The sequence below is a fragment of the Euleptes europaea genome, chromosome 19 (genome assembly GCF_029931775.1).
Source record: "Euleptes europaea isolate rEulEur1 chromosome 19, rEulEur1.hap1, whole genome shotgun sequence".
Classification (NCBI taxonomy): Eukaryota; Metazoa; Chordata; class Lepidosauria; order Squamata; family Sphaerodactylidae; genus Euleptes; species Euleptes europaea.
The window spans coordinates 24,765,159-24,775,968 of NC_079330.1; the positions used below are offsets into that span (position 1 = coordinate 24,765,159).

Consider the following 10,810-nt stretch of genomic DNA (forward strand, 5'->3'; position numbering starts at 1 on the left):
CTATTTGCGCCATTGCCATACATCACATAAATCTTAGTCACATGAACACAAATAAATGTTGACACCTTGCAGAAGAGAACATGCAGAAGAGATCTTGAACTGGTTCAGGAAGTGGGTGGGGTGGATGCCTCCCCCAGCTCTGCAAACCAAGGAGGAACCACTGGGCTGAGCCCCCGCCCACCTCTTTGTGAATGACCTGAAGTACATTTTTTTCTTTTTAAAAGTAGACACGTTACCACTTAAAAGAGGCCATGGTTAGTCACAGGGACCTGCTTCCACCTTCCCAAAGCCCCCCTTGTCACAATCTGGCTTTTGTCCACCCCAACACCGAGCTCTGCCATTCCAGATGTGGCTCCAGCATTAAGCCCCTTCTCGTATCCAGCTCCCTCTCAGCGTGTGTCCTCGGGCCAAGGCCCATTGAGATCATGTTGGATTGCACCCAGAAATGGACTTGTGTGGTTTCCCCATTGCTCATGCGACAGCGAATACAGCTCAACAGCAACAAGGGTTCCACATAGCAGGTTCCCCTGCAGTTTTTCTGCCCAGTCCTCGGCCATTTATGCATGGCTGTTTCCTCGCGGTCACCCCGCCGACTACTTCGGGGCTTTGCTTCATTTTCCGACGGTCAGAGGTTGCCTCGCTCTCCTCGCACATTTCCCCAGCTTTTTCTGGAAGCTGGCAAATCCAGAAAACGCGGGCGAAAGACGTGGAAACGCGGGGAGAGCAGGGCAACCTCTGAAGTTGGAAAATGCAAACATAATCAAAGCAAAGCTCTGAAGCAGTCAGTGGGGTGACCAGGAGGAAACAGCCATGCATAAATGGCTCTCCAGCTGCAGCCAACCCCCAGGTCACTGGGCTTTCCCCAATTTTTCTTAAAATCAGCTGCTGAATGTTGAATGAATCTATGCTATAACAACACGTTTAACAGATTCTCTTGAGTTCCCAGCTTTCATCTTTAAAAAAAAGGTCTCTAGCCCCTTTGGTTGCAGAGATATGCCTTTCCCCCTATATCTCTGCAACGGAAAGGGCTAGAGACTTAAAAAAAGAAATATGGGAATTCTGAGACTCTGTTACACATATTGTTATAGTGTTATATTGATATTCAATTGCTGATTAAAAACAAAAACAAAAAAGCTTCCTGGTAGGTAGGCCATTGTGGAAACTGTCCTGTGGGCAGGAAAACTTCATTCGGGCCACCCAGTCAGGCTTCACTGTGATTTTTCCCAAAACTTTGCAGCAAAGCAAATCTGAGAAAGACTGAAGAAAAACTGGGGGAAGCCCTGGAGAGGCACCTCAGTGCTGAAGGGAAGCAGGGGAAAAACCTGTCCCCCAAAGCACTGAACCCACAGTGATGACCAGTAGACAGAACCCTTGGGTGCTGTGGAACGAATGCCCTGTGCTGTGCCAGGACCTCAGAGCAGCTGGCATGCGAAGACGGTGAATGCATGACCAAAGCACCAGAAGAGCGCTGCCACGTCAAACTGGCAGTCTGTCTAGTCCAGTATCCTGCTTCCCACATGGCCAACTGAAAGCCCACAAGCAGGGACGCAGAGGCTAAGTGTTTCCTGTACTGTGGCCTACTGGCAACAGCTATATAGAGGTACACTGCATCTGAGCATGGAAGCTCCATTTGGTCATCATGGCTAATATTCATATTGCTTCAGAGGGTAGCCATGCTGGTCTGCATTAGAACAGCTAGATTTGAGTACAGTAGCCCCTTAGGGACCAATAAGATTTTTGGTGAATAATCTTCCAAGAGTCAGATACCTGGCAAAGAAGCATTGACTCATGAAAGCTTATACCCTAAAAATCTCGTTGGTCCCTAAGGCGCTACTGGACTTGAATCCAGCTATCAATATAACTGAATTCCACCATGAATTCATCTAGTGCTCTTTTCTAAAGCCTTCAAAACTAGCAGCCCCCACTCCATCCTGTGCGGTGAATTCCACCAGTTAATTGGTGTTGTGTGACACACTCAGTGGGCACTTTCACAAATACTGAATAATGCACTTTCAATCCGCTTTCAATGCACTTTAACGGTTGTTTGCAAGAGGATTTTGCCATTTCACACAATAAAATCCAGCTGCAAAGTACTTTGAAGGCAGATTAAAAGTGCATTTTTCGTCATGTGTGAAAGGGCCCACTGCATGCCTTTGAATACCAGATGCCAGGTGAAATGCTGGGTATGTTCAGCCTGAAGAGGAGAAGACTGAGAGGTGATATGATAACCATCTTCAAGTACTTGAGGGGCTGTCATATAGAGGAAGGTGCAGAGTTGTTCTCTGTTGCCCCAGGTCGGACCCAAACCAATCGGTTGAAATTAAATCAAGAGAGTTTCCGTCTAGACATTAGGAAGAATTTTCTAACAGTTAGAGCTGTTCCTCAGTAGAACAGGCTTCCTCGGGAGGTGGTAAGCTCTCCTTCCTTGGAAGATTTTAAGAAGAGGCTAGATGGCCATCTGTTAGCAATGCTGATTCTATGACCTTAAGCAGATGATGAGAGGGAGGGCATCTTGGCCAGGTTCTGGGCATGGAGTAGGGGTCACTGGGTGTGTGTGTGTGGGGGGAGGTAGTTGTGAAATTCCTGCATTGTGCAAGGGGTTGGATGAGATGACCCTGGTGGTCCCTTCCAAGTCTAGGATTCTATGCTTTTCAGGAGCGCAAACCTGATGAACCTTTGGTCTGCTCTGGCATCATCATTCCTACCATTCCATAATACGAGAGTTTCCAGCTGAGGGTCAGTCAGACCTGGCAATAAACCCATTTGGTTTTATTCACTGACTTTATTTCTTAGCCACTGCTCCAGAAATGGCTGTGTTTTTTTGCAGACGCCAATTTGGACTCATAGGTGCGTTGCACTGGTCACATACAATATCAGGATGAGCTTGTCCCAGGCAAGCATGAAGAATAGGCTTCTTTGGGCAGAATCCTGGGAGCTGCCGCTTTTCCATTGTTTTTCAAAGCAAGTCCCTAGCTCTCAAGACCGCACAAATGGTCTTAAGAGCAGGCTCCTTCTGGTAAAAAAATTCAAAATCAATGGAATTAACAAAAAGGGGGAAAAACCTCAACCTTAGCAAGACAGTCAGAGAACCTAAAAGTTGAGCTGTAAATTTATACACAACACTAATATTGTTTATTATAAAGTGTATACTCAATTGGCCAATATGCTTTACCTTTGATTGATGATAAGACACATCCTGATGTAATAGGAAATACAATACAAGACCTCAGTTTGAGCCAATTTAAATGGTGACTACTCCAGGCTTTACACCAATAAGTGACAACAGGCCACACAATATAGAAGACGTTTACATTTCAGCATACCTCGATATGTATTACAGGATGTGCTTCTAAAATGTGGAAATGCATGTACAACCGCTGAAGAAGGCCCCATAGGCTGAAACACGTTTGGTTGCCTATTGGTCATTTGCATATATTTATGATCATCAACCATGTTTCTAAATTAGCAATTATCTTTTTAGAGTCTTTCAATGGATCAGCCTAATTTGGGGGCTTAGTGTTTTTAATTGAGTGTACACTTAATGATAAGCAATATTTGCATTTTGTATAAATTTACAGCTCAACTTTTAGGTTCTCTAAAAATCTCAAAAGCTGCAGGCTGGGTATGAGTTCCAGCCACGGCTGGGGAGCTGAGCTTCAATGCCTGGATTCCCCCCCTCCCCCATAACTTAGCAAGCTGACTTAATTGGCATGATTAATCAAACTTGCTCAACTTGTTTTATTGTATTTTGGAAGCTTGTTTTTAAAGCACGGAGAACACACAGGCCCGTGCTGAACAGCAAACTGGAGATGCTTCAGTGTTTGAGCCACGGACATGAGCTGTCAGGAGCGGACAAAAGGGAGTCGAGAGCCTTCGGGCACAGAGACTGCTCTGTCGGGCGCTTTTCACACATACCAGATAATGCACTTTCAATCCACTTTCAATCCACTTTGCAACTGGGGTTACCGCATTATGTATTCCCAGTGATGTATTAAGAGTTTGAAAATGTTATAAAAAGCATCGCTTTAAAAGGGTTTTTGGATACCATGGCTAAAAAATGGTTGGAAGACGTCTTCACAGCTAAAGGGGCCAAACAAAGTGCGAACAGTATTTTTTATAACATTTTCAAACCCTTAATACATCGGTGGGAATACATAGAAAATGCGAACAGCATTTTTTATGTTTTCAAACTCTTAATACATCCCTGGGAATACATAATGCGGTAACCCCCTCGATTGTACTGTGTGAAACAGCAAAGTCCACTTGCAAACGATTGTTAAAGTGCATTGGAAGTGGACTGAAAGTGCATTATTCGGCAGGTGTCAAGTCAAGTCAAGTTTATTGTAGAAGCGCCCTTAGGGGCCCAAGCTGGGCTTCTTAGGTGAACTATCACACATGACTCAAGGGAACCTGGAGATCTCAGCGGAAACCCAAAGGAGAAGCCCAGTGCTAGCGAACCTCCCCCCCCCCCGCACACATACACCCCATCCTGCACTTTAGTGCTATGTGCCCACGTTGTGGCAGAAGAGCCATATGGGAGATCTAGCCCCCAGCAAAGAGAGAACAGCAAGGCAGAGGCAACAAGCGGGCACCTGCCCTGGCACAGAACAGTTACCTGGCACCCAGCTAGGGTGTGTCCCCATCTGCAGCCCTACCCATCCAATCGCCTGTGCCGCTCGCTCTCCTAGGGACGAGCTCATCACTGTATCTGACTGGTTTCCCCACCCCAAAGTTTTCCCTTTGTAATTCCAGGATGAGAAGGAGTTTTGGCTGCCTGCATGAAAGATGCATCCGACAGCAAAAGATGCCTCTTTCTGTACTAACTGCTACCTCTGGCTTCCCATGCGCACTTTAGGGTGGGGGCTTCCTCGTGCCCTTTAGAAATGGCCTGCCTGGGTGGCATAGGTTGCCCACACGAACAAGGCACAACGGTTGAGTTCCCTCAAGGCTCCGGGTGGCCTTTTCCATGTGAAATTCAGCTTGGGCCTTTGACTAGGGATCGCTTTTGGAGAGAGCCCGTTCCCCTCGTTCCAGCCTCCCACCCACCCCCGCCCCCGGCATGCCATAAAAGAAACTGCTGCTACCCTGCAGATCGCCTGAAAGCATGGCTTCCCAGCTGTTCTCTTGAGTCCGTCTGTTCCTTTGCACACAAGGCCACAAAATGTCTGCCCACCCCCCCAGTCCTGGCTCCATCAGCATTAAAGCGCGGGCAACGCCACATTGGTGCTTTCAAATCCTCAAGGGCACGCACCAGCGGAGGCCAGTTCTGGAACAACGGCAGTCACTCCGCCACTTCCTGGACTGGGCTAGGCAAATCCTCAAAGTGGCGGTACTCCGGTTTCGAATCGTGGATTTCAATCCACCTGGGAGACAGGAAGGAAAAACGGACTGGGTTAAGACTCTCAAGGGCATGGGAGCTGTGTCAGGCAGCAGCGAGAGCATGGCAGTTGGGCACGCTCAAAATCTCGACTCAACCACGAAGCTCCCCAGGATGCTAAATGTTCAGAGGTAGCCAGCTCAAGGTCGACTCAACCTTCCGAGGTCGGTAAAATGAGCACCCAGCTTTCTTGGGGGTAAAGTGCAGACAACTGGGGAAGGCAATGGCAAACCACCCCGTCTGCCTAGTTAACGTCGGGATGTGATGTCACCCCACGGGTCAGTAATGATCCGGTGCTTTACCGTTTTAATCTGCCTATGTCCTGGGAAGCAAGCCGTGGGAAAGGGCTGCTGCCTCCATACGAAGCTGCAACAGACCTTCCTAGGGAAGGTGGGAAAGCCCCCCCACGCAGCACCAGATTTGCTACCTTTATGGTGCCAGGCTAACCCTGTTCCCCACCCCCCCCCCCCCACCAGACTATGTTTGGGGTTGAGCCATTCATTTTAGTTGCTTGTGTGAGTTATTGTTTGATGGATTTTTATTTGCTGGTTTTTAATCACTGCAAGCCGTTTTCTTTTATTTTTTGTGCTGCTGTGGATTGGTTTTTGTTTTGTTTTAACGCAGATGAAATTTAATTGTTGTGCTTTATACACACACACACATAAATTTTTCACTGTCCCCCTTGAAATAACTGGTAGCATCCTGAGGCATCACAAACCCAGAAGTGCAAAATCTCTGCAGTGGCTTAACAGTTTTCAGGGCTGCTCTTGAATTGTTCAGTTGTGCACATTAAAAAACAACACACCTCAGACAACATTGGTGAGGTAACATAAAACCATTTTAAGCTAAAATGTTAAAACTAAAACAAATAAATGAAAGGCAGAAGCAGTGAGGTCCCAAATCAGCAGACAAAGCTCAGGAAGGAACGAAGGTGGGCCATTCCCCCTGTGCAAGCCCAATATTTATTTATTTACCTCACGTATACCCTGCCTTTCTCTCCCATGGAGACCCAAAGCGGTTTACATCATCCACCTCTCCTCCATTTTATCTTCACAGCAACCCTGTGAGGTAGGTCAGGCTGAGAGTCACCCAGTGGCATGGTGGTTAAGAGCAGGGGACTCTAATCTGGAAAACCGGGTTTGAATCCCCACTCCTCTACGTGAGCGGCAGACTCTAATCTGGACAACCGGGTTCGATTCCTCACTCCTCCACATGAAGCCAGCGGGGGGACCTTGGGCCAGTCACAGGTCTCTCCGACCTCTCTCAGCCCCACCTACCTCTCAAGGCGTCTGTTGTGGGGAAGGGAAGACAATTGTAAGCAGCTTTGATAAAAGCGGGGTATAAAAACCAACTCTTCTTCTTCTGAGCTTCCATGGCAGAGTGGTGACTCGAACTGGGGTCTCCCAGATCCCAGTCCAACACCATAACCACTATACCACACTAGACCTCCAACCATGGGAAACTCAGTCAGAGAAGGGTACCTGCCCTGGGGGAAGGAGCAAGACAAGGATTACCCGAGAATGGCAGCTGGAACGAAGAGGAGGGTGGCTCCAAAGAGGAACGGGAAGCCCTTCATGAAGTGCAGGCTTGCTGGGAAGAGGGCGTTGAAGATGCCTGTGGCCACGAGAGAGCACAGCCCTTCAGTGCAGGCCACTGCTGCAAAGAGGGCCCCTGGAGAGGAGAGAGTTTGCACAGAGGTAACACACCTGTAAAAGTAACTGTGGGAAACCGATAGGAAAGGCCCTTCTCAAACTTTGTTCTATAGCTGATTAATCACAGTACTTTGAACCTGTTCTCTGCTCCTGGGAATGTCTAACCCATCTCTGCTTCCTATGCATATCGGGTGATGGGGCAGGGACAAGGCCCACGGCCCAAGGCCCAGTCCTGGGCCCTGTGGCAATGCCTTTGTGTGTGTAAAGTGCCGTCAAGTCGTAGCCAACTCTTGGCGACCCCAGAAAGTGGCTTTCAAGGCAGGTGAGAAGCAGAGAGGGTTTGCTATTGCCTTCCTCTGCAGAGCTTTCTTTGGTGGTCTCCCTTCCAAGTACTAACCCCGCTTAGCTTCCAAGATCTGACTAGATCGGGCTATGCCATGTCTCCTTCCCTCCCAGGACAAAGCCTTTAAACATAGATCTGTCCCTGAAAAGCAGAACTGAACAAAGTTTCAAAATACATCTTGCAATGGGGGTTATTTTGCATGATCTAGGATGAGGAGCTCTTGTGGTCCCCCAGTCCCTCAATGCCCCTTCTCAGCTGCCCTCTGGGGTCTGATCTCTTCATAGATAATGATAAATTTCAAGTGCATCAAGTGGGATGAGAAATTTGCTCAAAAAAAAAAAAAGACCAATGCTTCAGATCCTCAAGAGCAGGGGTGTCAAACTCAATGGTTATGAGGGCCAGATATAACATAAATGTCACTTGGTCAGGCTGGGCCATGCCTTGCCAGCCCAGATCGAGGGGGGGGGGCTGTCTCGTGGGCCAGATAAGAGCTCTCAAGGGGCCGGATTCGGCCCGGGGGGCCTTATGTTTGACACCCCTGCTCAAGAAGCCATGTCCTGCAATACATACACCTTGTCCCGCCCAACGCATTCACCACCTGGCTATGGGTTGCCGCCCCATCGTTCGCCTTACCCTGTTCTGTCTCGTCGACCAATTTAGACAGCTTGGAGCGGATCACAGGAGTTGCAGCCATCGAAAGGAAGAGAAGGCCATAACCTTGATGTAAACAAATGCAGGTTGTGAGGCAGAGCATGCAACTAACAGCGCATTCCTGAGAGGAATGCGTGCGCCGGGCTTAGGAAGCCGAATCCTCCGCCCGGGGCCAAAAATCGGAGATACGCCCTCAGCCGGAAAAAAAAGGGGGCGCTGTCCCTTGGCCGGTGCCGTAACGCCCCGGGAATGCCTCCTGGGTTGACGCTGCAGCTTTTGCCAGCGGCCTGGCCCGGCGCTACCGCGGCCGGAGACCAGCGGCCAGCCCTGCACGCCAGCGCTGGGGCCACAACCGCCGGCGTGCGCCTCCCAGATGCCAACACTGTGGGCCCTTGTGCCGGCGTGGGCCGTCGCCAGCCTCCAAAGGCTTTTGGGCACAGCTGCCGGCGAAAGTCAGGAATGCACAGTAAGACAGGAGCGACAAATCAGGCCCACAGAATTTTGTGAGCCATGTCCCCCCAGAAGGGCCTTCTGGCTGCGCTCGGAAAAGATTTATGTGAATACTTTTTTTTAAGCACCCCACAGGCAAGGACAAATTCAGTCAGATACATTACCCAGCAGGTGAAAGACCTTGGCTGAAAACCCATGATGGCTAGATGGAACCTTCATGTTCAGAGGCAGTATACCTCTGAATGACAGCTGCTGAGGAGGGGGGTTTGCAACATAGGGAAGTGAAGAGGAAGCATTTGGCCTCCACGCCCCCCTCTGTGGGCTTTCCCGGGTAAGAACTAGGGCCAAAATGGGAAAAGGATGCTGGACTAGAGGCACTGTTGGTCTGATCCAGCGGGGCTGTTCATATGTTCTTAAATTACTACAGGCAATTTGCGGGTCCACTCCACACTGAACAGACTGCTGGACTTGATGGGCCTTGGTCTGATCCAGCAGGACCTTTCTTACGTTCTTATGTACTTTCCAACTACAATCTGTAAGGAGGACCTCCAACAAGAAATTCGCATCATTTTCAAGAAACTACCACTCCAAGGAGTCTTTGGGAGGAAAGCCTTTAGAATTTGGTCTGCTATACATCTGCCCTTCTATTGTTATCGATCACCTCTGGAGTCTTTCTGCCTGCAGCAAACTATTCTAGATGCAAATAAGCACCATTTCACAACACACAGGCAAATATAGTCCTGCAGCACTTTTAAAGGATACTGATATCTAATACATTCATTGCAATATGTGAGTTCTTATCGGCTTCCTAAGACTCCATTTTGGTTTTTGCTGCAACACACTAAAATGTCTACTTCAGCAGCAATTTGAACACTTCTTACACTGAATCAGACCCTTGGTCCATCAAAGTCAGTATTATTTACTCAGACCGGCAGTAGCTCTCCAGGGTCTCAGGCTGAGGTCTTTCACATCACCTACTTGCCTGGTCCCTTTAACTGGAGATGCCAGAGATTGAACCTGGGACCTTCTGCATGCCAAGCAGATGCTCTACAAACTGAGCCACACCCCCTCCTCTCTCCAGGGTCTCAGGCAGAGGGTCTTTCACATCACCTACTGCCTGATTCTTTTAACTGGAGGTACCAGGAATTGAACCTGGGACCTTCTGCATGCCAAGTAGGTGCTCTATCACGGAGCCACAGTTCCTCCAAAAAAATTGTTGCATTGGCCAGGAATCAAACCCGGGCCTCCCACGTGGCAGGCGAGAATTCCTACCACTGAACCACCAATGCAATTGTGATAATCACCTCAAACTGGTACTGGCTTTCCAGGGTCTCAGGCCAAGGACTTTCACATCCCCTACAACCTGATCCCTAACTGGAGTTTCTGAGGATTGAACTTGGGACCTTCTGTTTGCCAAGCAGATGCTCTACCACTGAGCCACAGCCCCTCCCCGCATTTGATTCAATACGTAATTAACTTATGCCCCTAAGCCCCAGCAGCAGTCACAGGCTTAGGTGGTGTTGAAAACCCACCCAGAGAACAAATGCACAATTGCTCCAGTACCATGTGGATGTGGAAACTGAGAACCAAGAACAAAGGAGGTGCACGGAAAATAGCCCCATGTGGAGACTCAGTCACCCCCACACACGCACAGAGCAGCAATGCAAGCTATACGGAGAATTGTTGCCATGTAGAGGCAGCCAAAGGGACCAAAATCAATAGCTATTAGAAGAAGAAGAAGAGTTGGTTTTTATACGCTGACTTTCTCTACCACTTAAGGAAGAATCAAACCAGCTTACAATCATCTTCCCCTCCCCACAACAGACACCCTGTCAGGTAGGTGGGGCTGTGAGAGCTCTAACAGAACTGTGACTAGCCCAAGGTCACCCAGATGGCTTCATGTGGAGGAGTGGGGAAACAAATCCAGTTCACCAGATTAGCCTCTCCACTCGTGTGGAAGAGTGGGTAATCAAACCCGGTTCTCCAGATCAGAGTCCACCGCTCCAAACCACTGCTACGCCATGCTGTAGTCACAATAGCTATCAAGAATGCCGGACTAGACGGACTTCGATCCAATCCAGCAAAGCAATCCTTGAGTACTTTTGATAAAGACCCGAGGGGCGTTGCTCTTGGCACTTTGCCGAATAGTTTAGAGATACAAACAGCCAATCCTCTCCGAACAGCCTGGAAGCCGGGATTACCTGTGAACATCAGAGGGGTGGTGGCAGCCAGCGCAATCACCCCCAGCCCCAAAACGTTGGAAAGCAGCCCCATTTCGGCCACCCAGGTGTCCGGCATGTACATCTGGAGCAGCCACAGCCCGGCCAAGCTGGTGAG

General features: G+C 49.0%; 1 protein-coding gene across 1 annotated transcript in view; it reads right to left on the bottom strand.

Annotated features, from left to right (window-relative positions):
- Positions 1–5,236: 5,236 nt before the first annotated feature.
- SLC46A1 (solute carrier family 46 member 1) overlaps positions 5,237–10,810 on the bottom strand; it is an 8,813-nt gene continuing 3,239 nt past the window's right edge. Inside the window, exons 2-5 of the mRNA XM_056865345.1 lie at positions 10,675–10,810; positions 8,006–8,089; positions 6,892–7,048; positions 5,237–5,363 (exon numbers count right to left, since the gene is read on the bottom strand). The exon at positions 10,675–10,810 is cut by the window's right edge and continues 717 nt beyond it. Coding sequence (XP_056721323.1) covers positions 5,282–5,363; positions 6,892–7,048; positions 8,006–8,089; positions 10,675–10,810 — 459 coding nt within the window. The 3' untranslated portion in view covers positions 5,237–5,281. The remainder of the gene's footprint in view (positions 5,364–6,891; positions 7,049–8,005; positions 8,090–10,674) is intronic.